We start from the raw sequence: 27,360 nt of genomic DNA on the forward strand, positions 1-27,360 counted from the left end.
CTTCCCATTCCCATTTGCTAATGGCTTCCGCAATTGGGGACTTCATGAATCATGGATGGGAATAATGGAGCTGCGGTATCCCGCTGGCTTGACATCGCTGATTGTCGACATGAGCCCCTCCCCGCTGGATCCCGATGAGAAGGCGGTCCGAGAGGGCATCCGTGGGCCTTCTTCTGACAGTGGCCGGGGTGTCTGCTAAGGAATTCATTCAATCAATCGGGCATTGGGATTCCTGCTTCTGATGCGCGTCGCGCGGGTTGTCTCCCCTTCTTGTCGCCGTCAAAGTTTTATGATCAGGGATCGTTGCAAGGATCAGGGTATGTCCGAAAAGGTCAGGGGGAGGGAGGCGCATGCATAAAAGAGCTTCTATGTTGATAGTCACAGGGATCGCGCATGACTATTCGCCCTACGAAGTACAAGAAATAGACGAAGTGACGCGATGCACCGAAGCATATGGGGAAACGCGTGGAAGTCGGGATGGAAGCGACTCTGTACAACCCAACAGGATGCAAGGATCTTCCTGTCGTGTACGAAGTACGGAGCAAGGCCTAAGAAGCGATTACTCCGTATGGTCGTGAGACATCACACATTAACAAACTCCGCCATGCTGGGGTAAAGGCAGCGTGCGAATGTCGTCAAGGGGAAATTCCGCGATCTACCTAGGTATATCCAACATTGCTCGATTAGGAAATCGGGCACACCAGGGCTTAACCTCAACCTCTCTCTCACCAACAGAATCCTCTCGTTCCTGACAGCTCCAACACAACCTGGCTGCCGCCATCTATGTTAAACACTCTGCACCCACCTGCATACCTACCCTACCATCAACATCCAACATTCACCCCTATCTTTCGAGATTTTATTCTAGCCCTTTTTGGAGTTCTCTAGCGTCACTTTTAGTGTTGAGACTGGTTTGTGATAAATTTTCTTCCGCAAAGCTAACTTCTCCAGCCCAGCAAATCGGGTGGCCTGAAGGTCATCACCCTTCTCAATAACGCGGTTCACCTTTATTAGCTTATTCAGGATTCACCTACAAATACGAAGAATGAATGCACAAGCTCAATGATAAAAATGTCCAAGATACAGAGTTTAGCGAAAACCACGGGAATGGACGCGAAATAATAGAGTAAATATGAGGAGAACAAAAAGGAGACCAGCAGATCTTCTTCACGTCTGGGCTCTGCCAATTGGCCAATGGGGAGGACATTACTCCGTACAGATGCATCCTTCTTAAGGATTGATCCCAAACAGTGGAGCCACCAGCCGCGAAAACAGCTGAGCATTGAACATTGAGCAATGAGCACTGATCAATGGAAGTCAGCCCATGCCAAGCCGCTTTCACAAGGAAAAAGCCTGAGGATGCAACCGTTGACGCCGTTCCTGGCCCGTTCCTAGGCCCACCTACTGCTGGGCTTAATGTCTTGAAGTTGTCACGCTGGTGTGGACCGCTTTCACCTTTTTTAGGCGTGAAAAATGGCACGCCCCCCCCCCCCAAGCAGGCTGGTTGGACCGGTAATTCTGGGGGGGGTCCCTGTCCAGAAAATCCCCCTGAGATGACTTCTAAGCCTCGTACCCTGTGCTCGACGCGCCAATCGATGGTTCAGCTTGATAAAAAAAAAGAAATGTCGGCCTATTCCCCACTGATTTGACCCCCGGAATCAATCGGCCAACTTTCAATTCGCCAATCAGGGACCTTTGACAGACCCTTTCTTTGCTTCCATCTGAGCTTTGAGCCAGGGCTTTTGTGCCAGTCCAGTCCTCTGCTTCGAAAACATCATCCCCGACATGAGGTTCCAAGGTTCAATTGTTCTCTTTTGAAACGGGGATTTCTTTCTTTTCTTGCTTTTTTTTTTCTTTTTTTTTTCTTGGACACTCGGTTTGCGGTCAGTACTCTCTTTTCCTTCACTCGTGACTTTCTTTTTTACTCTATTTTGTTATAAAAAAAAAAAAAAAAAAAAAAAAAAAAAAAAAAAATTCCTTGCGGTTCCTACATTTTTGCATAATCTAGTTTCGAAGGTCTCCTGGAAATAAAACAAACCGGCAAGCAAGTTCCCGTCGCCAACTGTTGTAATTCTACTTTCCTTGGTTTAATCGAGGTGCACCGAAATGACTCTCCGATAAGTCTCTTCCGATGAGCCAGTTGGCGACATTCCCCCCTTCAATTGGAACCATTGACTTCATTCGGCTTCCTACAATGGCCAATTGGGAAAGAATGGAGAGCCTAAGAAAGCTTTTCAATGTCGAGAGGACACTGTTCCACTCGACAAGTCCCGAATTGACTGTGAGCGAGTCTAGCGATCCAGTAAACGGCACCTGTTCCCCATGCCTTATCTTGCCGCACGGATCGCCTGAAACGAAACTCCCTCGGCTTCCACAAATGCAAAACCAGACTTTCTACGGGATTGAGAGGCAATTCGAAGACCTCCATGATCAGTTTTGCTGTCGCACATCACCGGCCCTGCAAAATAAACGAGTTAAAAACACTGAATCTCACCCCCCTCCTCACTCGAGCCGGCGTCATGTCGATGTTATAGAAGCCAGCTTCCCGGCCCAACACGCCCGACTCCCGACTCCCATATCTCCAGCGAGTATGTATAACGAGGAAATTGCGGATCGCAACATCCATAGCCAACGACTTAACAAATTCAGCACAAAATACGCAAATGTTATATCTGCTGTATACCAGGAAGACGTAGCGGACCGTAATATCTTGCTCAGCGGTGGAAATACACATACCCGTACGATAGGGCCAAGCGGAGCAGTGTCCACGTGCAATTTAAGCAATAGCAGATCAGTGTCATCCCTTTCATACTACCAGGAAAGCTGGCCACGTTTATGGTCCAGATTGCAAGTAGTCGGGCAGCGAGCACCATTAGAGGAGAAAAGAGCAGAATTGAGAGTTATATCTTCCGATCAGGACCTGCGAAGCCATCCTCTATCATACACACCAGAAGATGCTGGCGGCAGTCCACCACGCAGGATAGGCGTCAGGCAATATATCGCTTTGCGATTAAAAAATTCGTCGCCGGCCCTATCCTCTAAAGGACCAGAAAATAGTGCTCCAGAAAGAGCACCGCAACCCCAATTAAAAATGTACAAAGTCACGCCTGATCTCCCACCATCTGCGAGAGATGCCGGCAAAGCACCCAAGTTGAATCAGAGCTCAATCAATTCACCGAAGCAGGAGGAGGTTAAGCCTGGAAACGATGTCGCGAAAAAAGCCGCACTCAAACTATCACCTGGCAGCAACACATCCAACCGCTTATTATCCCCGGCCTCAGCTAATCTATCCACAAGGAAAAACGTTCGTGAACTCTCTATTAATACGAAGCTAGCCGCTCCCACCAAAAATTTCGTCAAAGTACCTAGCCAGCCATCCGACATTCCCGTCGCACCAGTTAGACGGGACCCAAATGCAAGTATTGCGGAGATTGTAAACAGCCCTCTTCCAGTTGCTACTCCTTCTATGGTATCTCCCAAAACCCCGAGCTACAACGTCGAGGAAATTATGAGCATGTTTAAACATGCCTACATCTCATCACAAAAGACCAGTCCACATCCCACTTTCGAAACCTTGCAAGATGCCATTGTTCGCGAGATAAATTCCCATGAAGCCTTTCGCCAGGTTGCTTCCGAGATTGAGACAATGCCGTTTCCGGAACCTAGTCCAGCTCCGATTCCCATTAAACATAGTGGAGAAATTCATGGCCACATGAGGAAGAAATCATCATCAAAGAGTTTATCGGGGAGAGAGAAACAAACGCTGAGACTTGTTGGTAGAAGCTCCTTCGCAAAGAAGCGACGAAACTCATATACCTCAGGAAAAGAATTGTCGTTTCCTGCTATTAAGGGCCTGGAAGGAGGAAGTGAACCGGACAGCAGCCACCAGGAGCGAAGGAGAAGACATACTTACTCGCAACCGTTGCCGCCAGTCGTATCAATTGCCCCTAAGCTCCCAGAGGAGTTACGAGAAGAGGCGAGAAGAGCCAAGTTGGCGAGCGCTGGAGATACCCCGCAGCCCAAATACGCTTATAAACTAATGCCCGATATCCGGCCCAAGAGTTCGCATAGCGTACGTTCTAAGGGCCATCATTCCAGGCCGGGAACGTCTGATTCTTCGAAACAATTGCAATCGCGTCGTCCTACACCTATACCTCAAAATGCCCAGCCGGAAACGGCGCAAAATACGAACAGCCGAAGCATTCCTACCGAGCAGACGACATCTGAAACATCCAAATATGAATCAGATCACTATAGGAATGGAGAAAGTGACACCCTACCCGGCTCAACGAACACCTCATGCACTACCCCTGAGCCTAAAACTATGACCTCCAATTCGCCCCAGCAAATCACTCAAAAGGCGCCCATTAAGCGGCTATTCAGCGCTTCCCCCCAGCCACTTGGCCGGAATCGAATACCTCTACGCCGAAGTAGTCTTCACAAAGACCTATTTGACTCTGGGCGGTTTAAGCCGTGACTAAAATTTTAGCTGAGCTCACCAATGTCTATAACTTTGAACTCCAGTGACGAACAACTTATTTTACGGCTCGAATACCAGAAACTCCTTATATATATTTCTTAACGGAATTACCCAGTAATTGTAATCCGGCGCGTCTCATTCCCTCCACCGAATTAATTTTAATTGTCAACCAAAAGCGGCTTCCTTTGGTGGCCTTATCAGCCTCAATTCCTGCCACGCCCTTCTTCGATGACATGTCTCCGATTAAACCTCATTCCAGTACACTAAGCAACGGTCGTCACCCGCTTTATCTATATACCCCAGGGAAATATCCCAAAAATAACGAAAAGATTTCTGTGATACATCATTCCAACATTTCTTTTCCATATCCTACTTCCATCTCCTTGTCACACATCCCATCTCAGTTTCCTTTGTCTACTATGATCACTTACATAGCCTTACCTAATTCATTCACTACTCGCCATTTTCCTAAATTGTAATAAAAAAACATGCATGGCACACCCATTGCATACAAACCACAGGGCTATTTTTTGGCGGCGCATATAAATCCTGCAATAGCGACTCGGGTCAACTTAAGGGAAATATCACTTTCTTTCCTGGTTATTTTCATTTTTATTTATAACTACACTCAGAAAATTCGGGGGAACCTTGGAGTTTACTGTTTCCTTCTTATCTATCTTTGAAGGGGGCGCAGCGGGGATCTTTTCGGACATTCCCTCTTTCTTTGCCATTTCTCATTCATACATTACCCGTTCGATTATCGGCTAGCTTCCTTGTCTCCTGTCTTGGGCGAGCGAGGTTATCTTTTTCTCATTTCTTTTTGGCCATGGCCCATTTCGATTCCCAATCTATTTTCATCTTTTCCGTTCATTAATTTTTCATTTTCAAGCGTTCTGAGAAACTCAGAAGGGATCTCTCCCCGAGAGCCCCCAACCTGGTCAGGGGCCCTATGTCTAAACTCACTGTATTCTCTTTTAGAGGTGTATATTTGTTGGCTTACGCCTTCGTCGGGGTTTTCATGGCTCTCTAATTCACGGCGGCATCATCTAGCATTGCTGTATTACTTACTATAGCCGTACAACATGTAATATACCACGCAATATTCTCTTTCGGCCAACCACTTTTCATAGTCTGGCCCCTCTGCACTAGATTGTCGACGTCTCTTCAGAGCAGAGCTTGGCTTACTGGTGTTTATCCTTTTAAGTAATGTTTTTTGCGAGAGGCTCTTGATATTTATTTACCCTCATGTCCGGAGTCCGTAGACAAGAAGTGAAAAGGAAATGGTTTCAAATGGAGGAAAGGGGAAAGGAAAAAAAAGAAAAACCAAATGATGTCGCCCAGGCTCGAACTGGGGACCTTGAGTGTGTTAGACTCACGTGATAACCAACTACACCACGACACCATCAATAATGTGGTTCCTAGGTGATTGTATTTGTGAACTGACTGCAAAGTACATACGACCCTGGATCCTGTCTTGCACAATGGGGTTGAGAGCTACCAAAAGAGGGGCCTATGTGTCTATATTCAGGGTATGAATATCTTTCTCTAAAGGTTAATTAATGAAGCGCATGACTGCTGCTTTTGCCTGTAAAGTGCTACACTTTTCCAAGATGAGTGGCCGGTTGGTCAAGTATAAGAACCAGTCAAAAAATATATATAGTTACGCTGTATGTATTACCACACTTGGTGCGGCCAGCGTTGGCACCATCTCATTAATATTAATTGGGCACGTAGCATACGATGGAAGGGACGATATTTGGAACTAATATTCTTCATTATTTAATATTTTTTATCCTTGTATTTATTCTCTTTACGCTTTTTTTTCTTCTTAAATACTCTCGAATGATGACGACGTAAATAGAAATTGCCGAGATTGAGGACATATGCGAAATTAAAAACATGTATAGCAGGATCAAAAAGGCTCTGTGTTTACGCCCTCATCATGGATCAGGAAATGTAGGTGTGAGAGTCCTAAGTTCGGTAGAAAACTGCACGCAAGGAACCGAGCTTCTTGGGTATATTAGAAAGAACGGAGAGAGGCTTTGAAGTGTTTAGTAGGAGCCTATCAGATTGGGTCTGCATTAGCTTCCAAGATCTCCAAGAAGGACAAAAAGAACCCCACCCCAATAGTGGAAAGTATGTTGAGATGGGGAGAAGAGAGGAGGTAAGTTACTCACGTCCAAACAGGCACCATTTCTCTGCGAACAGCTCGCAGTTGGGGTTAGTGCATTTTGTGACTCCCTTCTCAATGCCCTCGGGCTGCTCGAATGGAATACACAAGCTTTTCGCGCCCATACTTGGGGCCCTGGCGTCCTGGGCCTCACCCGTCTCTTCCTCAACTTTGCGTGCACTCATGTCTTTGATTTCGTCTTCGCACTGCTCAGTCAGACAGTGAGGAATCATGCAAAGGTTCTTTTCGTTAAGGGCAGGAGTGAAGTCATCCCAGTTAGTGATATGCTTTACGTGTGCCTTGTAGGTAGCATCTGCTCGTTTGTAAAGGTCGGCTTGAATGGTTTCAAGAAGGGCTGGGACTTGAACGCCAAGTTCAGTGATGGGGATGGTGGACTTCCCATCCTTGCCAAGAATATCACGGCGAGAGGCAGTCACATAATGGCCAGCTGATTCGCCTGGTCCAAACTCGAGTCGAAGAGGGACACCATGCAGCTCCCAGTCGTTAAATTTCCAACCCGGAGTGTAGTCTCGCTTGTCGACTTCAACTCTGACCCCAACAGCCTGAAGGACAGCTGCTAGAGCATCAATTTCGGCCATCAAGGCCGTCTTCTCTGCCTCAGTAGTCCTGGCACCAGTGCCAACGGGCACAATCACGGTTTGGATATCCGCGACACGCGGTGGGATCACCAGGCCACGATCATCGCCGTGGACCATGACCATAATACCGATAGTACGGGTAGAGAGACCCCAAGAATTCTGCCAAACATGGAGTGCGGGTTTCTTTTCTTCAGGCTTAGCTGACGGATCCTCAACGGTGATCCCAAACATCTTGCTAAAGTTCTGGCCCAAGCAGTGAGACGTTCCTCCTTGAATTCCACGGCCTGTAGCTGGGATATAACCTTCGACTGTGGTAGTGTAAAGACCCCCTGCAAACTTTTCTTTATCGGTCTTCTGGCCCCTAATGACGGGAATCGCAAGAAGGTCCTCGTACACATGGGCATAGTGCTCGAGAATTTGCAGTACCTCTTCACGAGCACCCGCTTCGGTCAAATGTGCAGTGTGGCCTTCCTGCCAGAGGAACTCACGAGTGCGGAGGAATGGCTGAGGGTTCTTGAATTCCCATCTGACGACAGAGTTCCACTGATTAAGCCGGAGAGGTAGGTCCCGATGGCTTCGAATCCACTTGGCATAGTAGGGATACATAACTGTTTCTGACGTGGGACGAATGGCAATTTTCCGCTCCAGCGCGGAGTTTCCTCTTTCGCAAACGTCAGCAAGCCCATAGGCAATTAATTATATATACTAAGTGATAAGGAGCTTTTGAATCCAAGACCTACGCATGAGTGACCCAAGCAACCTCGGCAGCAAACCCTTCTATATGGTCCTTCTCCTTTTTTAAGACGTCTTCGGAGACGAACAGCGGGAAAGAACAATTTTTAACACCCATCTTCTTAATTTTATTGTTAAACCACTCTTGGATCGTCTCCCAAATGAAGTACGAATGCGGCTGAGAATTACACCTATATCAGCGGTAGCTCAAAATGGGCGCTCAGAGTATTTCGTTTAAAGACAAGAAATAAAAAAATACCTTTAGAATAAAACAACCCGACACATCATAGTAATCCAACATCTGCCCTTTCAATAGCACCTGTTGGTACCAACCTGAAAAATCCTGCTCCTTCGAGACATCAATACCAATCAGAGCGGGGCCGTCGGTTTTTTTCTTGTGTGCTTTCTGCGAAGGTTTACTTTTCGATTCCGCTTTGCCTATGCCTTTGTTGGCCGACTTTTCAGCTTTCTCAGCAGCTTGTTTCTCCTTCTTAGCAGCCTTCTTAGCAGCGTTCTTGGACATCTCGCCGGCTGGGGGGCCTTCCCCTCCAGCAGCGGGGTCCATAGTGCGATCAGGCAGGGATTGGGTTATAGCTGGTAAAGAGCTTGTTGGAGCGTCAACTTGATCCTGCGCCTGTTGTGCTGACATGTCAAACTTCCTGGATATTCAAGATAGGTAAATTATCGCGGCTTGCTTATGCAATTGAATCTGTGTCTGGTAGCCGGTGCAGCAGGAGTCATCATCCGTAAAACCAGAGTGGGATGTTTCTTCGCCTTCACCGCCTTTGGTCGGCAGAATGGACATCAAACTAAACGTCCCAGCAAACTCTCTGGAACCATCCGCCAGCAAGCTTCCATTTTCACGTCAACACCATTGCTTCCACTCTTTTATTCACCATGGCGGGAATTTTCGAGGCTCCCCGCAATGCGGGACAACTCTGTGAGCTTTCTCTCTACTCTTCAATATGGGGGAAGTCCGAACTAACAGCTTCCCACAGTTCTTGGAGGACAGAAAATCAGCGGTTCTGATATCAGAGACCAGAATGGTAAGTGATACTCAAACTAAACGGTGTAATTTACTCCGCTTACGTAGTGTTTTCTAGTTCTGGCGACCCAAGCGATTGCAAATGTGGTGAAGAGCTCCTTCGGACCTTCTGGCCTTGACAAAATGATGGTGGATGACATCGGGGTATGCCATGCACTCCGCTTATCATATCCTGGTTGAGCAGTTGTACTGATCTGGTATTAGGATGTTACTGTTACCAACGATGGAGCAACTATCCTAAGCTTGTTAGACATCGAGCACCCCGCAGGAAAAATCCTGGTGGACCTGGCACAACAACAGGATAAGGAGGTCCGGTCACGCCAGTCCCCGCCCCACCATGTCTATATCTCTGTCTAATCTGACCTGTCTAGGTTGGCGATGGAACTACTTCCGTTGTTTTAATAGCGGCAGAACTTTTGCGACGAGCGAACGAGTTGATGAAGAACCGGATACACCCCACCACGATCATCACAGGTTACCGATTGGCACTTCGAGAAGCAGTGAAGTACATGAGTGAGAATATCAGCACCAAAGTCGAGCATCTAGGGAGGGACAGTTTGATAAATATTGCAAAGACATCAATGTCAAGCAAAATCATAGGCTCTGACGCAGATTTCTTCGCCAACATGGTGGTCGATGCGATGCAGCAAGTCAAAATGATTTCGCCGCGCAATGAGGTTAAATACCCAGTTAAGGCTGTCAATTTGCTCAAAGCCCATGGGAAGAGTGCTACTGAATCCCTACTTGTTCATGGATATGCTCTAAACTGCACAGTTGCTTCACAAGCCATGGTTACTCGGGTTACAGATGCAAAGATTGCTTGTCTTGATATGAACTTGCAGAAGGAGAGGATGAAGCTTGGCGTTCATATTACGATCGATGATCCACAGCAGCTTGAGAAGATCCGCGAAAGAGAATCTGGAATTGTCCTCGAAAGAGTGGAAATGATATTAAAGGCGGGTGCGAATGTCATTCTCACGACTAAGGGTATTGATGACCTCTGTCTTAAGATGTTCGTCGAGAAGGGGGCGATGGCAGTAAGGAGATGCAAAAAGGAAGATCTTAAACGCATCGCCAAGGCTACGGGAGCGACGCTGGTCAGTACACTATCTGACCTTAATGGCGATGACAAATTCGAACCCTCTAGCTTGGGCCACGCAGAAGAGGTTGTTCAGGAGAGGATATCCGACGATGAATGTATCCTGATCCGAGGGACCAAAGCCCACACTGCTGCTTCAATTATTCTCCGTGGCTCAAATGATTTCCAACTCGATGAGATGGAACGTTCTGTGCACGATTCTCTCTGCGCTGTCAAGAGGACACTGGAAAGTGGAAGCATCGTTCCTGGCGGCGGTGCTGTCGAGACCGCCCTGCATATCTACCTCGAGGAATTTGCAGTCACAGTCGTAAGTCTTTGAAACGCCCGTTCACAAGTGGACAGATTACAGCAATGAAACAGCAGCGTATTGACAAAAGTGATAAATAACAGGGCTCCCGCGAACAGCTCGCCATCGGCGAATTCGCCCAATCCCTCCTCGTCATTCCCAAAACCCTGGCTGTGAATGCAGCCAAGGACTCATCCGAGCTCGTTGCCCAGCTCCGTGTCCGCCACGCCCTCTCCCAGCGCGTCCAGGAGGGAGACGCCAACGAGGAAGAGAAAGCCATCGCCAAGAAGAAAATGTATAAGAACTACGGCCTTGATCTGACGAGAGGCAAAGTTGTGGACTGCGTCAAGGCAGGTGTCTTGGAGCCTAGTATGAGTAAAGTGAAGCAGTTGAAGAGTGCGGTGGAGGCCTGTATCTCGATTATGAGGATTGATACACTTATTAAACTTGATCCTGAGAGGAAGGCTGAGGATGATGGACATGGACATCACTAGAAATTTTTGGGAGTTGTAGTTTCAAAAAAAAAAAAAAAAGGAAAACTTTTTGCTGGGTTGATACCATATAACTTTTCCTATTTGTTTTGTCCATTTTATTAACTTTTAGAAAAGGATGCAAAGAAAAGTTTTATGCCTTTACAAAGAAAGACCTTAACGCCGTTAAACGTGATTGTTTAGAAGTTAATTTTTTTCCGTCCTGCCAAAGGATTCTCCTCCCGTATTTTCCGTATCTTCTGAGATCTAAGTCCTTTATTTTGACGGTACATATAAGACCCTACTGAATTTATAGGGTAGAGAATAATTAACTTGTTAAAAAGTGGTGTGTTATGATAATGCACGCTTAACTTATGTTTTCCCTTCACCTTTTGGAAATGTAGGGAAGAATGAGGATGAACAACCAAAAAATCAACAGGGAGGGCATCCAGGCTAGCAAAACAGCTTCTAATAACTTTGCAATAAAATAATATGAAAACGGAAAGGCAAAAGCGACTCCCCAAGGCACATAGGCAGTATCCGCAGTTGTAGCAATGACCTCCACTTTCTCTACTCATCCTCATCATCTCCCGAGTCCTTAACATCTGCCCATCCACAATGCCATCTTCTGCCTTCACTGTCCCCCACAACCCTTAGTTCCCGCGCCGCAGGACCCTCTCGCCAGCATCGAGCATGCAGGTCATCACTAACGGTGATAAGCTCGCCGCCATGCGTCCAGGAAACGCCCGATACTTCCTTCCTATGGCCTTCAATTAGGGCGGTACCGTGATTGTATATCGGGATGGTATCTTCCAAACGCCCCGATAAGCCCGTGCTGCTGGAATGGGATCTGCGTAGGTTGTGGCGGCGTTGTGGCCGAGAAGATGTTTGGTTGGGTGTGGTGTTGACAATGGACGTGGCGGAGGGAGAAGCGAGATATTGTTCATCAGTGGGGAAGAGGATGGCGCAGTTATCACTGCTGCCGACGGCGAGCATTTCGCTCTTGTCATTTCCTGCTCGGCGGACGGCGAGTTTGACAAAGAACGTGGCAACTTGGAGGCGTGGATGGCGGAAGGCGTATAAAGGCCCTAGACCTGGTTTGGCTTCGTCGCCTGGGAAGCGTTTGAAGCCTGAGCTAGATGATACCATTTCCGGACAGCTCCCTAGAGTCAGGTGGGATGTTGAATATGCGTAAACGCTGCCATCTCGGCATAGAGTGTAGAGTCTACTCCCATCGCCGCTGAAGGCCATCGATGTTAGCCCGAATTGGCGGTATTTTTCGTGGCTTTCCGGCTGCCTGGTGATGGCCAGGGGAACAGGTGTTTTGCGTCGTAAAGAGTATGTGGTTCGTAGATCCCACAGTCTCACACAGGCGTTTGATTCGCTGCTCGTTACGAAAAGGTTTTCACGGCCGGGGTGCAGGAATGCTATGGACGTAACTGATATGTCATCTCGACGAGCTAGGGCTTCTGCTTCCGAGCCAGTTTTCGATCTGGGCTTTTCCGCATGCGCTGGCCAGATACTGTTGGATACCTGGGGGTACTTCATTTTAATGGAAGCCCTTGCAGAGTCGTCTATGTCCGATGCAAGAGAGCAGCGTAGCTGCATCGCTGGCCTTTCAAAGGCCTTGTATCGTAGATCCCAAATATTAACACTGCCGTCACGACTACAGGTTGCAACAACGTTGTTATTGGAAGCGGGCTGGAATTGCACGCGTTTAACAGATGAAGTATGTTTCGACAGGCAATATATTGGGGTTTGGGTGGGCATATCGATTATTCGGCAGGTTTGGTCACCAGATGCAGTGGCTAGAAGTAGGTCGTCCGAGGAGAATTCTAGATCCATAATGGAGTTTGTATGTGGTTGAAATGACAGATATGTCTTTGAGAAGCCAGGTTTCTCGTTCTTAGCTGAGTCTAGTAGCCGAACACCCCCTTCTTCGTCCCCAATCGCCACCAGAGAATTGGCTGGATAAATTAGTCAATGAATGAATCACGCTGCCAAAATAATTAAAAAGAGAGATTTACATACTGTGACAAGAAACGGTGCAAAATGGTAGCGTGAGACGTTCTCCCATCTGATCTCTGTAAGAGCATTGATGAAGGTCATCAGCTAAGCTATAAAAGTCGGAAACCTCATCCCGCCACGCTGTTTTCAACCGTCCAATTAGTCGACGAATAAATAACAAAACCGACGGGCGTACGGCACACACCATTACCATAGTTATATTTATGTGTTATCGTCCTCGATCTATTATCCGAAAGACTGCGCATAAAAAACTGGCCAGAGGTTTGAAGAACATGAGACCGCCGCAGAGGTGCGGGCGGCGGGGCACGTTGTTTGGGTTTAGGCACCTCCAATTGGGGTTCAGTTTCGAACCCAATCTCATGAAGATTTGGCCTACTCGGACTCGAGTCTATGTCATTGTGAAGAATAGATGGCGCAATTCGCACTCTTCTCAAAGGAGAGGATTGAAGTGGGGGACTTGAAGAGAACGACAGTTTCCTTTTTTTGCGGGGAGTTGATAAGGCATCATATGTTGAAGGAGATTTAGCCGAGTTATCTTGGGGTCCATCCGATATCCTAGCAAATGCTGGCCCAAGGCGATTCAAAGCTGGGGAGCATATGTCTTTCAATATGTGGCGATTGGGGCGGTCATTCCCTCCGCTCGAGAGAGCCCCCAGTATAGAGCGTGGGGTAAAGAACCGTTTGAATGATCTAGGCGTGACGGGAGGCGGCTTTTTTGTCTTTGTTCGAGGAGGCGATGAGGGTATCTGTGGAGCATTGAACTTGGGAGGAGAAGATGGAATCGTGTCCTGAGAAGATCCTTCGGGGGGGTCAGACCTGACATATAGGGAGCAGGAGGATGACCCAGGAACAGATTCCATAGCTCGGATGTATTGGTGTAGGAATATAAATCTAACACATTGAAGTCAATATTAATTAGTAAAAGGCGGCTGGAGGGTGACTGGAGCTGGCGCAGGAAGAGGAGGAGTTGTTGGAATTTTCACGTCTCACGAGAAAAGGTTTTGATATTGAGGCTCCGTCAGCCCTGCACGTCGTCGCGACACACTTCCATACAATGTAGTGTAATAATAATGGCTGAGCGTGCACGTGTCGGTCTTGGCGCTCCCGCGACGCGGTGCTTAGTCACCATGGCCCGTGCACAAGGCGAAGAGTTAAGGTGAATACACTAGACTGGAAATAGAAGGCGGTGAGGCAGTTTGCACTGCGGCTGTAGGCGGTGCTTAATGCCGAGCCGACGCTTGGCCTAAATGAGAAATTTTGATTTTTTTGCACATCGACGGTGTGTAAGTTGATGGGGGAAACAAACAATAACTAGCTGTGAGCAGTCAATTGTTCCTGCCCAGTTCTGCCATGAAGATGGCTCCTGTCAAGCGCAAGGGTAATGCCCCGGATGAGTCAGGTTCTCGACAGCCACAGAAAAGAGTCAAGGTGGCCGATGATGCACAGCGCAAGGATATCAACAGCGGGAAAAAGTCAAAGAAGCCGGCGGAGAAGTCGAAATATTCTTCAGCCCCGCTCTCGAAAGCACCAGCTGTTTCTGTTTTGCGAGACGAGGAACCCGCATTCCCCCGTGGTGGTGCAAGTGTTTTAACGCCGCTTGAGCAGAAGCAAATCCAGATCCAGGCAACTCGTGACGTTCTGTTCGAGCAGAAGGGGGCGCCTTTCCAGGGCCATGCGGACGATGAGGATGAGAAAGAAAAGAAATCTAGCAAGGTATCCGGGGGCAAGTGTAAGAAAGGGAAGACAAAAGCCAAAAGGAATACAGTCTCTGAGGCTCCTGCCAAGGAGGGAGTTCGCATTGAAGGACTCAACTTTAAGGTACATTTATCCCGCCGTGAAAAGTGAATACTGAGTGAATTAACTCCACTAATCCTTTTTTTTAAATTTTAAAGCGCATTGTCATAGGATCTAAAGTCCTTGGCCAAGTTTCTAGCATCAATGCCCATGATATTGGCTTGTCACTTCCAAATAATCTAACTGGCTATATTCCGATCACCGCAGTCTCGAGAACACTCCAGCAGAAGATCGAGAATCTTCTTAAGAGCAACCAAGAAGAAAATGACAATTCCGACGATGATGAGGAAGAGGAGGAGGATCTGGATTTGAACTCATACTTCAAATTGGGCCAATATCTACGAGCATCCGTTTTGTCAACTGAAACCGAGGTGAATCATGGTAAAACAAAAGGGAAAAAACACATCAGGCTTTCAGTGGACCCTAGAGAGGCTAACTCGGGACTTTCGAAATCCGACCTGGTCGTTAATGCCACTGTACAAGCCTCCGTACTTAGTGTAGAGGACCATGGATTGGTTATGGATCTCGGCTTGCAGGACGGCCAAACAAAAGGGTTCATGTCTTCGAAAGAAATACCCCATGACCTCGAGGTATCGCAAATAAAGGAAGGCTCTGTTTTCCTCTGTGTCGTCACCGGGCATAATGCGGACGGTAGCGTCGTGAAGCTATCCGCTAACCTACCAACTGCTGGCTCCATTAAAAAATCACACTTTTTGACATCCGCGCCCACAATCAACTCCTTCCTCCCCGGAACAGCGGCGGAAATCCTCTTGACAGAAGTTACTTCGACTGGTATGGCTGGAAAGATCATGGGAATGCTGAACGCCGTTGTTGATTTAGTCCAGTCTGGAACTACTACGGGAAAAGAAGATATTACCACCAAGTATCACGTTGGTGCGAAAATTAAAGGTCGACTCATTTGCACATTCCCCACTGTCGAGCCTATGAAACTCGGATTTTCCATCTTGGACCACGTGGTCAAGTTCACGCCAACAGTTCTTGAACAGAAGCCTAGTTCTGAGGATACCCCAGCCATATCTGCCATCATACCTGAAGTAAAGGTCACTAAAGTTGAACCAGGTTTGGGCGTCTACGTTCAGTTCAACGACAAGCACTACGGATTCGCTCATATTTCCAGGCTCTCAGATAACAAGGTTGACAGCATATCTGCCACGCAGGGCCCATACAAAGTCGATTCTACCCACGAGGCAAGGATAGTCGGTTTCAGCGCGCTGGATAATCTCTATCTTCTGTCTTTGGAAAGGAAGGTTATCGACCAGCCTTTCCTTCGTCTTGAAGACGTTACAGTTGGCGCAGTGGTCAGGGGGAAGATCGAGAAACTCCTCATTGGAACCGATGGAATTAGCGGACTTATTGTTTCTCTCGCGGATGGCATTTCCGGGTTGGTTGCGGGAATGCACATGTCGGATACTAAACTGCAGCACCCAGAGAAGAAATTCCGTGAGGGAGCACAGGTTTCCGCTAGGATCCTTTCCGTGAATTTGGACAAACGCCAGTTACGACTTACCTTGAAGAAGTCGTTGTTAAACAGCGAATCCCCCGCGTGGAAGGACTATAATGGTATCCTTCCAGGGAACCAATCACCGGGAACCATCATCAGCATCCAGTCTCACGGAGCAATTGTTCAGTTCTATGGCGAAGTTCGAGGGTTTCTTCCGGTTTCAGAAATGAGCGAAGCGTATATCAAGGATCCCGCCCAGCATTTCAATGTGGGGCAAGTTGTGAATGTGCATGCGCTAAATGTTGACGTAGAGTTGCGGAAGCTGGTAGTGTCCTGCAAGGACCCGTCGTCATTCACAGAAGCTTACAAAAGTGCATTTGAGAATATCCACCCTGGAGACATTGTTTCAGGCACCGTCTTTGAAAAATCTAGTGAAGATATCCTCTTGAAGCTGGAGGACACTGGACTGGTTGCTAGGTTAAATGCTGAACACGTCGCCGATGGTCAAACTTCGAGAAATGGCGTCGCGCTTGCCCGGATCAGAGTCGGGCAAAAGCTTAATGAGCTTTTGATCCTCAATATACAGAAGGCTCATCGGCTTATCAAGGTCACTAATAAGCCAAGCCTGAAACAAGCTCGTCAAAGAGGAGAATTACCTGCTAGGTTTGAGGATCTTAAGGAAGGGGCAAAGGTGACTGGGTTCGTGAAGAACATCACTGTAGATGGTTTGTTTGTGGAATTCCTGGGAGGCATTACCGGATTTGCCCCAAAACGTCTCGTGGACGATGACCACGTAAATAAACCCGACTTCGGATATTTCCTATCGCAACCAATATCCTTAAGTGTAGAGTCTATCGAAGATGATCGCCAAAGGTTTATCCTTAGAATGAAGGAGCAAGTGAACAAACAACGTGCGTCCGACGGTGTTAAGCCCGCCAACAACGTCAACCAATCATCCATTAATCCAATCGACGAGAACATCAAATCTTTGGACGATTTGACATTCGGTAGAGTCACCAAGGCGAAGGTTGTCTCCGTCAAGGAAACGCAGATAAATGTGCAACTTGCGGAAAACATTCAAGGCAGGATTGACGTTTCCGAGGTTTTTGATAGTTGGGACGCCATCAAGGATCGCAAACAGCCGTTGAAATACTTCAAAGCTAAGCAGATAATTCCTGTACGGGTCCTTGGTATCCATGATGCCCGCAGTCACAAGTTCTTGCCAATTAGCCACCGGACTGGGAAGTACCCAGTTTTCGAACTTTCAGCAAAACCCAGCTCTCTCCAATCGACGGACCTCGAACCTCTCAGTCTTGATAAAGTCAAAATTGGATCTTCATGGGTAGGCTTCGTCAACAATATCGGCGATGATTGTCTTTGGATAAATATTTCTCCGAACGTCCGTGGAAGGCTGAGGTTCACAGACCTTTCAGACGATTTGTCTCTTGTAGGTGATATCGCGAAAAACTTCCCCGTTGGGTCTGCACTCAAGATTCATGTCACCGGGGTCGACGCAGATAAGAATCGTCTTGACCTTTCTGCTAGACACGGAGGGTTGCCAAATAGAAAATCGATATCGGACTTCTCAAAGGGCGAAATATTACTCGGACAGGTCACTAGGGTTACCGAACGCCAAGCCCTTGTGCAGTTGAGCAACTCAACGGTTGGTGCTATCAATTTGATAGACATGGCCGATGACTTCTCGAAAGTGAACCCTGCAGATTTCCACAAAAACGAAGTTATCCGTGTATGCATTATTGACATTGACGTCCCTAACAAGAAGATATTGCTTTCCGTTCGACCTTCCAGGGTCCTTAGCTCATCGTTACCTATTCAAGACCCGGAAATAAACTCGATTAGCCAGTTAAAGGTTAATGACATCGTTCGTGGATTTGTCCGGAGAGTTGCCAATAATGGCCTTTTTGTTACGCTGGGTCACGATGTTACAGCTTACATTCGAATCTCAGATCTCTCAGATTCATATCTTAAAGAGTGGCAGAATGAGTTCCAGGTCGACCAGCTTGTGCGTGGCAGGATAATTTTGGCAGACGCTGAATCAAATAAACTTCAGATGAGTCTCAAGGAATCGGTCCTTGAGCCAAATTACAAGACGCCAATCACAATCAAAGACCTGAAGCGTGGCCAGATCGTCACTGGGAAAGTCCGCAATGTCGAAGAATTTGGCGCTTTCATTGTGATTGATGGGACTGCGAATCTTAGCGGGCTCTGCCATCGAACGGAGATGGCAGAGGGGAAAGTGGAGGATGCAAGAAAGGTCTTTGAGAAGGGTGACATTGTCAAGGCTAAGATCATCAAGATCGACCTTAATAAAGAGCGCATTTCTTTAGGACTGAAGGCCTCGTATTTCAAAGATAGCGATGACGAATCGAATGATGAAAGTGCTGACGATGTGAGCGAGGAAAATATGAGCGAAAGCGAGGACGATGGTGGCATGGATCTTGAGCTTGAATCTGGTGATGACATTTCAATGGGAGGAGTCGATATGGAGGATGCCATGAGTGATGCCAGTGATGAGGATGTGCAAATGGCCGGAACCGAAGACCCAGCTGTCAAGGGAGGTCTAGTCACTTCGGGATTTGACTGGAACGGAAACACCACTACTGGTGCTGGTGAGGGCAATGATTCCGGCTCAGAATCCGATGATCAGACAGTTACGAAGAAGAAACGTCGGAAGCCGGAGATTCAAGTTGATAGGACGGGTGACCTTGATGCCAATGGCCCACAATCTATTGCAGATTACGAGCGTCTCTTACTCGGTGAACCCGACTCGAGTTTGCTTTGGCTGAAATATATGGCCTTCCAACTTGAACTCAGCGAGGTTGACAAGGCCCGAGAAATCGCGGAACGAGCGCTTCGATCAATCAGCATCGGCCAAGATACGGAAAAATTCAACATTTGGGTTGCCATGCTCAACTTGGAGAATACGTTTGGAAACGATGACACACTTGAAGATGTTTTCAAGCGTGCTTGTCAATACAACGACCCACAAGAGATCCACGAACGGCTGACTAGCATATATATTCAATCTGGAAAGAATGATGTACGTTTTAACATTCCCTCTGAACTAGGTTTCCATCTCTAAATACTTCATATGGAAAACTTACTAGTAAATTGCTATATAGAAAGCCGACGAGCTCTTCCAAGCAACTCTCAAGAAAAAATTCACCCAATCGCCAAACATCTACCTCAACTTCGCTACCTTCCTCTTCGACACTCTTGCTGAACCTGAGCGGGCACGCGCACTCCTCCCGCGCGCCATCCAGGCTCTCCCTGCCCACACTCACGTCGACATCACGTCCAAATTTGGCCAGCTGGAATTCCGCTCTCCAAACGGAGACATTGAACGTGGACGAACGATATTTGAAGGTCTCCTTTCTTCGTTCCCCAAGCGCGTTGACCTGTGGAATGTGCTTCTTGACCTGGAAATCAAGAGCGGTGAGGTGGAGCAGGTGAGGAGGCTATTTGAAAGAGTTCTGGGTCTGGGTCATGGCATTGCGGCGGATGGGACTAAGACTGTGTCGAAGAAGTTGAAGGATAAGCAGGCCAAGTTCTTTTTCAAGAAGTGGCTCACATTTGAGGAGAAGGCTGGTGATGGGAATGAGAAGATGGTGGATGAGGTTAAGGCCAGGGCTGCTGAGTATGTGAAGGCTGTTAAGGAGGGATAGGTTGGGGTTGGATGGGCATATAGTGGTGAGAGTTGATGAGTTGAACTTGATCTTTTCTTTCTACATTTGTCGCTTGTGATACCTATGTATATTCGGATCTCAGGGGATGGAGATTCCAATAGTATTTTAAAAAAGTTAGCTCTGTTTTCGCATTTCAAGGCGTTTCTTCTATATAGAAAATCTTTCACGTGCATATAAATATGCAATATTACAACCCTGACTGTTCAAGGTTTTGCAAAATCTGCCGCTGGCAATGAAGCCAGCCATGTTCTAATCAATAACAATGTGGTTTGGCATAGCCCATTAAATTTAACAAATGACCACACAATACCAGTGCGTGAAACAAAAAGGTATTTCTATCCTCTTCTCTTCTCTGCCATGATCCTCCTATACTCATCTACAATACTCTGCCTCTGCTCTGCCAGCTCCTCCCTGGCCCGCAAACTCCCCGCTGCTGAAGGAACATTGGCAACATTGACCCTTGCACCACCCATCCCTCTCACCTTGAACTTCTCCTTCGGCTTCGTCAACTGCTCAGGAGGCGCTTGCACAACCTCAAGTGGGTTAGCAGGTTGCATAGCCTTCGCTTTGCGATTAAGCTTAGCCCACGGATCATCGTCATCGTCATTGTCGGTGACGGCGTTAGCATCACTGCCATCGCCACCCGATGCACCACTGCTTTTCCCACTCTTCTTTTTCTTCTTTTTCTTCTTATTCTTAGAAGTCTTCGTTTTCTTCGTCAATCCAGCTTCGGCCTCCCACGCCTTCCACTGCTCATTGACCTCTTCCTCCTCCGCCTCCCTTTCTTCACGCTCAGCCTCTTCCCGCTCTCTAATCCGCGCTTCCTCCTCCCTCCATCCCCGCTGTAGCCGTAGAAGCCGCCTCTCGTGTTTCGTCTGTCTATGTTCTCGCAGGTTCTTTAGCGCGGGATCTTTGCTTATGCTTGATGAGCCCGATTTCCTCGAGATGCCGGAGAGGGGGAGGGCTTGGTTGACTCGCGCGGAGAAATCGGCCATGCGTTCGCCGGGGAGGATTTTAGGGATAGTCGAGAGTGGCGGGGGAGGAACTGGAGGCTGTGGTACAGAGTTGGATTTTGTACTATTGCCCACCCCCTTCGATGTCATCCCCGTTTCCTTGGCAATACTCGAGCCGCCTTCCTGTTCTCCCCTTCTCCGCTTTTTGCTGGGCTTTGTTCCGTCATCTTCTATACTTGGTCGTGTGCGTGGACCCGTTCCAGAAGTAGCTTTTTGGAACTGGTTCATCATGCGCAGAAAGGCTTTGGGGGTGTCATCCTTGAAGGCGTCCTGGGCGGACTTTTTCGACTTGCGTTTTTTGTTGTTGGAGGATTCTTTGTTGTCTGCATCTCTGGATTTTGCTGGGAGAGGCTTTGCGATTTTCGTCGGTGGAAGGTCGAAGTGCTCGCTATGAGTATTAATCGCGCTTGAATTAGACTGGAAGACTGCATAGAAATGGGGGGTAATTCCCTGACTAGCTGGGGTACTTACGAGTCATCCCTACGCCGCCGCTTGTGCTTGTGAGGCATTGTTGTTTGGTGTCCTTCCTCTCTGCAATATATAGCTGTCTCTACCTCGTTGAAGTTGAGAAGAATCATGTATAATTATCGCAGAGAAAAAAACATCGGCGTGGTATTTTTGGTAATTTAGATACCATCTTAGATACGTGTATTTTATAAATCGATACAACTTTCCTGATTGGGCAGTCTGTTTGGGTCTAACCACCAATATCCAGTTTGCAGAAGTTACACTTCCGTCGTCTGTCACCAAGCATGAAAACTCTTCCTCTTGCTCAGGGTCATCCGAGTAAAAGGATATTTTACTGGTTATATTATGTGAATGCTATATAGATATATATATAGCCTAGTGAATTTCTTATGATATCGATTATTTTGATATGTTATTGCTCTCAAACTTTCCATCTTCCAGTTTTCAGGCCCATAGCTATTTGGGCTGAAATGGTTTGCTTTTACTTCCCAAATTGATTGGGGCGCAATATGCTCTCAGAAAGAAGCTCGCTATTCTTGGCCATCGATATCACTGATACTGAAATTTCAGCTCCTGCTTTACCCAGGCTTAGAAGACAACAAGAAGGATGTATGGATAAACACCTGGCGACTTCAATTTAAGCTGTTTACAGAATGTATTTCCGGAATCTTGATGCTGCTAGCAACTTCTGCAATCTCTGCAGCATGTTTGCGAAAACTGTCTTGATATCTTAGCTCCAAAACATCTTAAATGTTAATGGCTGTGATATAGAGAATCACTGTTTGCATGAGAGCAGTATTTGCATGGACTTTTTATGCTCTTTGCTATAACTGAAGCTGCATCATTGTTGTCTCAATTCAAATTGTTTAAAAGACAAGACCTCTGTCTTACTGACCGCATTTCTGCACTCGTCATAACTGATACATAACATCTCTCTCAGCCTCTTCAGTTCAATATCTATCATGGTACACATTCGAGTCCGTGACCTCCTGTGTTTACCTTTACTACAAGGCTCTTTGCAAGATAAATTCTTCAAATACTTTCTTAACGACTAGTTCATCCTCATCCACTTGAAACGAAGATGTGAGTACTCTGTCTTTTCCGGAAAGACATGACCCCTTACTAACCCGTCGCTATCTGGAAGACGGACCAACAGAAAAGAAGCATCTTCCTTCTAAAACAATCCTCCCGAGAGCATACCTCAGGTTGTCAACTGGACGAGAGAGAATCTATTCCACCAACCACGCACGCCAGGCACTATGTGTATCAACTATATCACCATCAGCATAACCGCTGGTCAAACAGTTACGACGTCCAACATCACGGAATGTGAGCGAAAGCCCGCTGGCAAGAGTCCGTCTGAATGTCCCAGATACAAGGAGATCCAAGCCGCATCGAGCCGTAAGAAGAATGGGCTTCCCGAGTGGTCCAAGAAAGCACCAGGAGAGGCGAAATGAGGGCGGTGTTTTATTAGCCACGCGCGCTCCTGTTCAGATTTGCTGTTGTTGTTCCATGGAAGAGGAGTAGGGAGTCTTTCATATTGTTACGGGCCCTGGGCGGCCGTGCTAAGGGGCCTTCACAGATCAGATCCATCAGATCGTATGTCATCCTTTTACTACATATCAATGAATAAGAGAAGCTTCATCTTATAATCATATTAGCTGATCTATATAACTGGTATTATAATATCACGGCAGCATCACTGATCCTTCTTCTACTTAAGATTAATATTCGATAAAACTATTACCAAGTAGAATCACTAAATTAAAAAATTTCTAGAGTAGTTTTATATAGTTTCTGGGCTAAACTCTTGGCGGCGCTCGGCGCCAAACTACCCCCGCTATCTTCCGTACTTAGCGCCTAGCTAAATGATAACTAGCAGCGATGGATTGTTGTTACTTGAACAGCAAAGGCCACTGCGTGGGAGCTTTTCATGACGACCCGAATTCGGTTCAGGTGCTAGTTACATATCTAACCAACCAGGAGGTTTGCAGGTGAGATGAAGCACTGAGAGTCATTAGGCTGATGATTCTATCAGAGTAAATCAAGTTCAGATCAGTGATCTTGAATGAGATCAATGATTTCACTGAGCTTAAAGGTCTGTGAAACTTAACTAGAAAATCTCATGTGATATAGCTCTGAGTTTCACACTGCTGCTTAGATTAATTACTCATTTAATATGTTTTCTTTCAGTCTTATTATAAGTATATATCAATCTGTTCAGAGCTTGAATTTGTTAATGATCTTTTGTCTTTAAAGTGTATATATATGATCATTATTGTAACGTGGCGGAACCGAAGCGGTGGCTAGTCGGCGGTGACACGTAGGGGTAGTTGTTTGGGAAGCCATATGAGTGGGCTTGACTATCTTGCTTGAATAGTGAGCTCGTAGACTACAGGGTTATTGCAAGGATATCACAGATATGGTACTTAGTATACTAAGAAGATTATATGAGACATGCAGTAACTCTTATGTATATTTCAGTAGAAGTAAAATGAATCACTGACTTCTTTGATGAGAAGCCAGTATCTAGCTATTCTATATAGACAATGAGTAGATACTCTTCTCTTATTTCATAAGTGAGAATAACTGAAGTGATACCTCAGCAGTGTCTCATTGTTAAGAAAGAGTAATCTGCTGATCTTGTATAGAAGTGAGATTCTTATATTCATCAATTGAATCTTTCTATAATATATCTGAATGATGTCATAGAGTGATTGAAAATCAGTTCAGATAGAATGAAATTATCTGTATGAAAGTAATAAACTATGTGAAACTGTAACAGAGTCTTGATATAGCTAAGAGTGTGATAATACTCTTCTCTTTAAGAGTATAGTCTCTATACTCTTAAGATTATCAGATTAGAAATTATCTTTATTGTATAGCAATAGTTATCAACTGATTGATAGTATATATACTGTATATAATACAAAGAAATAGATGAGTTTTTCTGCTGACTGTGTAGATCTTTCTTTTCTCATCTTTATTCAAATCAAATATGTGATAAGTGAGTTTCTTATATATCAATTTGAAATGTGAAAAATATAGTTAATAAGTAACTTACAGATCTCTCAATATATTTCATTCTATATATAAAATTCTCTGTAAAAGTGATATGTTTTAGAGACAAAGCTAATAGTAGTGACAGAATTTTTTGAAAAGATTCTTCTCTTTATAAAACATTTTTCTTTTCTCTCTTTCTCAATTATAACAGTAAGTGTATAAGAGTATCATTCTTGAAGAATAATTAAGAACTTATTCTGATGTTTTCTAGTGAGTAATAAATGTCTTTATGATGCAGCAGCAGTCTCTGTAACTGTTAAGAAAGTCAGATTAAAGATGAAGATAGTGATGTTAATGAGCTGCAGAAGCACTACTCTTATTATTATATCTTCTTCTCTTTCTACTTCTTTTGCAGCTGCAGTGATAGTCACTGTGTCTTGTAGTAAGATGTTATCTCTTCTACTGATTGATTTATCTATGTCTGATCTGTTCTCTGCTCTTCTCACTATTATTATAACACTATCTTTCTTCTTAGTTAATACAGTGATGTATGACTCTGTGTGATCATTTGAAGAGAAACTCAGAAAGAGCTTGATTCTGAGAACAGTGACTCTGAGAAGCTTAATCTGTAGTTTCTCTCTCACAGCATGTCTGAGCTCTGCTCAGAATACTGCTGAGTTAAGTCTGCAGAATTCTGTAGTTTCTTTATCTTCTCTCTGTGAAGAGGCTTCAGTGCAGTCTCTGACTGACACTGCTATTTATCTGTACTATGTTAAGCAGCTGAAGAAGAGAGAGATTCTATGTATTTATCTCTTCTCTTACTTCTGTTATTTCTGTTATATCTGTAACAATAACTTCTATCTCTCTGTAAGTATTATCTACTCTATAAGAAGACAGTGTGTCAGCTCTGATAAGAAGTTCAGATGCTTAAGCAGTACAGAGTAAGAGTCTCAGAGTTTCAAGTGTTAATGAATTCTGTCAAGACTTGTAAGAAATCCCGCTTCTCGCGAATTCTTTACCTCTATTTCTATCTCTCATGTAATCAATAGGGCTAGCGGCCCTTGGCTACATACAACTATATAGACTGAAGTTTGTGAATACTATTCATAACTCAGCTTGAATACTATTATATATTTAACTTCTACATTTTATCTTTCTACTGTGAACACTTCTAGTAGTTAACAGTATATATTATATCAAGCTGTAAACACTCAAATAATCATCTGTGAGCATTTATTCTTACATTTCAAGCTCAGTCAGTCAGCAATTGTCTGTTATAACTGAAAGAATTAGAAACTTATATACTTCAATCTCTGTGAACTCTACTACAGACACTTAGAAGCAGTTATCTGAATTATGAATAATCTCTATAAAAGAAGTCTCAGAGAACTTATCAATCACTCACAGAATATTATTTTCTACATCTGTGACAGAGAAACTCTCTGAACTTATAAATAAATCAATCTCAGTGAAGAATATTCTTGAGTATCTTCTACAGAATTAAGCTATTTTTCTATAAGAAATACTTACTATCTGCAAACATTCTTAAACTGAGTCTCTAGACATGATCTTCAGAGACACTTATAAACAGAAAAGAAACTTTCTCAAGTTACAATCACTTAAGATTATCTATTAAATCATAATCTATAAAAGCTTTTGTGAGTTTGTATTTGAAATTGACTCACAAGCTCAGCTATGTGATATGAAAGATGAAGAAGCTATCATCTATATAATGACAGATCTCTATTATACTGAAGTCAAGAACTGACTGAATTATCTAGAGAATGATTATAAGAGATTCTGATAATCTGTTCTTAAGATCTATCTAGAGAATAAGTTAAAAGACTCTGTAAGCTGAATAGAGAATATTTAAGCTGTGATTATTAATATTAGAAAAAGAGGTAAGAAATCTGATAAAGACTACTCACAGTACTTTATAAAATTATGATATAAATTAAGATCTGTGAAAACAGAGCTCTGAAACAAGATCTGAATAATGATATTTATAAAGAGACTGAATAAAGATATATAGAACAAGCTCATTAAGTAAGACTCTAAGTTCTTGACTCTGAAGAAACTGATAACTCTTATTTATTATTTACAGATCACTGTGAGAGTCACAGATCTGTGAAGAGCAGATCATCAATCAGTCTTATAAGAGTTAGAATAATAGAGAACAGATTTATCAGAAAAAGATAATAAGATATAGAGAGATTTGTATCTAACTACTGAGTAGAAAGAGAGAGCTTTACAAGCTTCTGTAAATAGAGTGTATAATAGAAAGACTAAGAAAAAGAGACTCTGCTTCATCTGTTCTAAATTAGAACATCTTTACATAAACTGTCTGAATAAACTAAAATAGAAATTTGAAGAGTTACAGACAGAGTCAGTAACAGTCTTCTTAAGAGTCTTGAAGCTGATATCTGAATCTGTTACTCTCTTAATGAAAATGCTTACTTATAGAGAGAGACTGCATCACAGTACTACTGCTCTACAAGTATAAAAAGTATTAATGAACTCAGAATCCCAGATCACTATGATGTTTCTAAAGCTTATGAAGTAAATGAGCTGAAAGATAAAGACTGAAAATCTGCTCTTATAATAAGCAGAGTGTGAGAACTCAGATCTGAGAGCTGAGAGACTTATAAGAATCATCTTTAAATTACAAGATCTCTCTGAAATCTGAAAAAGATTTGTAGAAACTGTGATTATCATAGATATCACAGATGATATGTATTTAAAACTTATATAACTTCAAAGACACAATCTGCACATAGCTGTTTATAAGTCAGGTTTATACTTTCAATCAGTGTTGACAGACTCACTTACAGAGATAGAAGCAGTTAATACTGCAGAGTTAATTAGAGAAGACAAGCTCATCTATATAATAACTTTATAAGTGTCTGAGAATCTCACAGTCATGAAAACTAAGCTTCAGATACTAGAGAAATATTAAGATCTTGCAGAGATATTCAGCTCAGCTAAGACAGCTAAGCTTTCTTCT

The 27,360-nt window shown here is 44.9% G+C and overlaps 7 protein-coding genes and 1 non-coding gene across 9 annotated transcripts; 4 read left to right on the forward strand and 4 right to left on the reverse strand.

Annotated features, from left to right (window-relative positions):
• The first annotated feature begins 6 nt into the window (after positions 1 to 6).
• Positions 7 to 5,882, forward strand: BDCG_06183 (uncharacterized protein). Its single transcript, XM_045421909.1, has 2 exons — positions 7 to 663; positions 736 to 5,882. Exon 2 carries the CDS (start codon positions 2,132 to 2,134, stop codon positions 4,475 to 4,477), a length of 2,346 nt encoding a protein of 781 aa, XP_045277670.1. The 5' UTR covers positions 7 to 663; positions 736 to 2,131; the 3' UTR covers positions 4,478 to 5,882.
• Positions 5,809 to 5,882, reverse strand: BDCG_17253. Its single transcript has one exon. It is a non-coding gene; the product is annotated as a tRNA-Val (tRNA).
• Positions 5,883 to 6,233: 351 nt separating this feature from the next.
• On the reverse strand, positions 6,234 to 8,814 carry BDCG_06184 (prolyl-tRNA synthetase). The gene is made up of 4 exons (XM_045421910.1): positions 8,241 to 8,814; positions 7,990 to 8,159; positions 6,658 to 7,910; positions 6,234 to 6,542 (listed from the first exon to the last, which is right to left on the reverse strand). Exons 1-4 carry the CDS (start codon positions 8,628 to 8,630, stop codon positions 6,532 to 6,534), a joined length of 1,824 nt encoding a protein of 607 aa, XP_045277671.1. The 5' UTR covers positions 8,631 to 8,814; the 3' UTR covers positions 6,234 to 6,531.
• Positions 8,696 to 11,437, forward strand: BDCG_06185 (T-complex protein 1 subunit alpha). Its single transcript, XM_045421911.1, has 6 exons — positions 8,696 to 8,921; positions 8,980 to 9,027; positions 9,085 to 9,170; positions 9,231 to 9,335; positions 9,398 to 10,432; positions 10,516 to 11,437. Exons 1-6 carry the CDS (start codon positions 8,879 to 8,881, stop codon positions 10,903 to 10,905), a joined length of 1,707 nt encoding a protein of 568 aa, XP_045277672.1. The 5' UTR covers positions 8,696 to 8,878; the 3' UTR covers positions 10,906 to 11,437.
• On the reverse strand, positions 10,946 to 14,310 carry BDCG_06186. Of its 2 annotated transcripts, XM_045421913.1 has the most exons (4): positions 13,900 to 13,970; positions 13,094 to 13,800; positions 12,913 to 13,029; positions 10,946 to 12,848 (listed from the first exon to the last, which is right to left on the reverse strand). In XM_045421913.1, the coding sequence occupies exons 2-4, from the start codon at positions 13,767 to 13,769 to the stop codon at positions 11,452 to 11,454; spliced, it is 2,190 nt and encodes a 729-aa protein (XP_045281572.1). In that variant the 5' UTR covers positions 13,770 to 13,800; positions 13,900 to 13,970; the 3' UTR covers positions 10,946 to 11,451. The 2 variants fall into 2 exon arrangements, with proteins under 2 accessions (XP_045281572.1, XP_045281571.1); XM_045421912.1 differs by having other exon boundaries at positions 13,094 to 14,310.
• Positions 14,184 to 21,587, forward strand: BDCG_06187 (rRNA biogenesis protein RRP5). The gene is made up of 3 exons (XM_045421914.1): positions 14,184 to 14,727; positions 14,802 to 19,226; positions 19,309 to 21,587. The coding sequence occupies exons 1-3, from the start codon at positions 14,260 to 14,262 to the stop codon at positions 19,849 to 19,851; spliced, it is 5,436 nt and encodes a 1,811-aa protein (XP_045277673.1). The 5' UTR covers positions 14,184 to 14,259; the 3' UTR covers positions 19,852 to 21,587.
• On the reverse strand, positions 19,853 to 21,482 carry BDCG_06188 (uncharacterized protein). Its single transcript, XM_045421915.1, has 2 exons — positions 21,357 to 21,482; positions 19,853 to 21,273 (listed from the first exon to the last, which is right to left on the reverse strand). The coding sequence occupies exons 1-2, from the start codon at positions 21,461 to 21,463 to the stop codon at positions 20,208 to 20,210; spliced, it is 1,173 nt and encodes a 390-aa protein (XP_045277674.1). The 5' UTR covers positions 21,464 to 21,482; the 3' UTR covers positions 19,853 to 20,207.
• An 825-nt stretch (positions 21,588 to 22,412) lies between the features above and the next one.
• Positions 22,413 to 23,047, forward strand: BDCG_06189 (uncharacterized protein). The gene is made up of 2 exons (XM_045421916.1): positions 22,413 to 22,436; positions 22,498 to 23,047. Exon 2 carries the CDS (start codon positions 22,613 to 22,615, stop codon positions 22,808 to 22,810), a length of 198 nt encoding a protein of 65 aa, XP_045277675.1. The 5' UTR covers positions 22,413 to 22,436; positions 22,498 to 22,612; the 3' UTR covers positions 22,811 to 23,047.
• Positions 23,048 to 27,360: the final 4,313 nt, after the last annotated feature.

Source organism: Blastomyces dermatitidis (assembly GCF_000003525.1).
Source record: "Blastomyces dermatitidis ER-3 genomic scaffold supercont1.6, whole genome shotgun sequence".
Classification (NCBI taxonomy): Eukaryota; Fungi; Ascomycota; class Eurotiomycetes; order Onygenales; family Ajellomycetaceae; genus Blastomyces; species Blastomyces dermatitidis.

What these genes read in the sequence shown, in the direction of transcription:
- BDCG_06183 (XM_045421909.1), top strand. Translation starts at nt 2,132, where the DNA reads ATGAGCCAGTTGGCGACATTCCCCCCTTCAATTGGAACCATTGACTTC.
- BDCG_06184 (XM_045421910.1), bottom strand. Translation starts at nt 8,630, where the DNA reads ATGTCAGCACAACAGGCGCAGGATCAAGTTGACGCTCCAACAAGCTCT. An exon ending in CGGGTTGTTTTATTCTAAAG is followed by an intron (nt 8,160 to 8,240) that starts GTATTTTTTTAT and finishes TGTAATTCTCAG; the next exon opens with CCGCATTCGTACTTCATTTG. An exon ending in GTTGCTTGGGTCACTCATGC is followed by an intron (nt 7,911 to 7,989) that starts GTAGGTCTTGGA and finishes CGTTTGCGAAAG; the next exon opens with AGGAAACTCCGCGCTGGAGC.
- BDCG_06185 (XM_045421911.1), top strand. Translation starts at nt 8,879, where the DNA reads ATGGCGGGAATTTTCGAGGCTCCCCGCAATGCGGGACAACTCT. An exon ending in TGATATCAGAGACCAGAATG is followed by an intron (nt 9,028 to 9,084) that starts GTAAGTGATACT and finishes AGTGTTTTCTAG; the next exon opens with TTCTGGCGACCCAAGCGATT. An exon ending in TGATGGTGGATGACATCGGG is followed by an intron (nt 9,171 to 9,230) that starts GTATGCCATGCA and finishes ATCTGGTATTAG; the next exon opens with GATGTTACTGTTACCAACGA.
- BDCG_06186 (XM_045421912.1), bottom strand. Translation starts at nt 13,769, where the DNA reads ATGGAATCTGTTCCTGGGTCATCCTCCTGCTCCCTATATGTCAGGTCT. An exon ending in TAAATATAACTATGGTAATG is followed by an intron (nt 13,030 to 13,093) that starts GTGTGTGCCGTA and finishes GGTTGAAAACAG; the next exon opens with CGTGGCGGGATGAGGTTTCC. An exon ending in TTGCACCGTTTCTTGTCACA is followed by an intron (nt 12,849 to 12,912) that starts GTATGTAAATCT and finishes TAATTTATCCAG; the next exon opens with CCAATTCTCTGGTGGCGATT.
- BDCG_06187 (XM_045421914.1), top strand. Translation starts at nt 14,260, where the DNA reads ATGAAGATGGCTCCTGTCAAGCGCAAGGGTAATGCCCCGGATGAGTCA. An exon ending in TTGAAGGACTCAACTTTAAG is followed by an intron (nt 14,728 to 14,801) that starts GTACATTTATCC and finishes TAAATTTTAAAG; the next exon opens with CGCATTGTCATAGGATCTAA. An exon ending in TTCAATCTGGAAAGAATGAT is followed by an intron (nt 19,227 to 19,308) that starts GTACGTTTTAAC and finishes ATTGCTATATAG; the next exon opens with AAAGCCGACGAGCTCTTCCA.
- BDCG_06188 (XM_045421915.1), bottom strand. Translation starts at nt 21,463, where the DNA reads ATGATTCTTCTCAACTTCAACGAGGTAGAGACAGCTATATATTGCAGA. An exon ending in CGGCGGCGTAGGGATGACTC is followed by an intron (nt 21,274 to 21,356) that starts GTAAGTACCCCA and finishes TAATACTCATAG; the next exon opens with CGAGCACTTCGACCTTCCAC.
- BDCG_06189 (XM_045421916.1), top strand. Translation starts at nt 22,613, where the DNA reads ATGTGTATCAACTATATCACCATCAGCATAACCGCTGGTCAAACAGTT.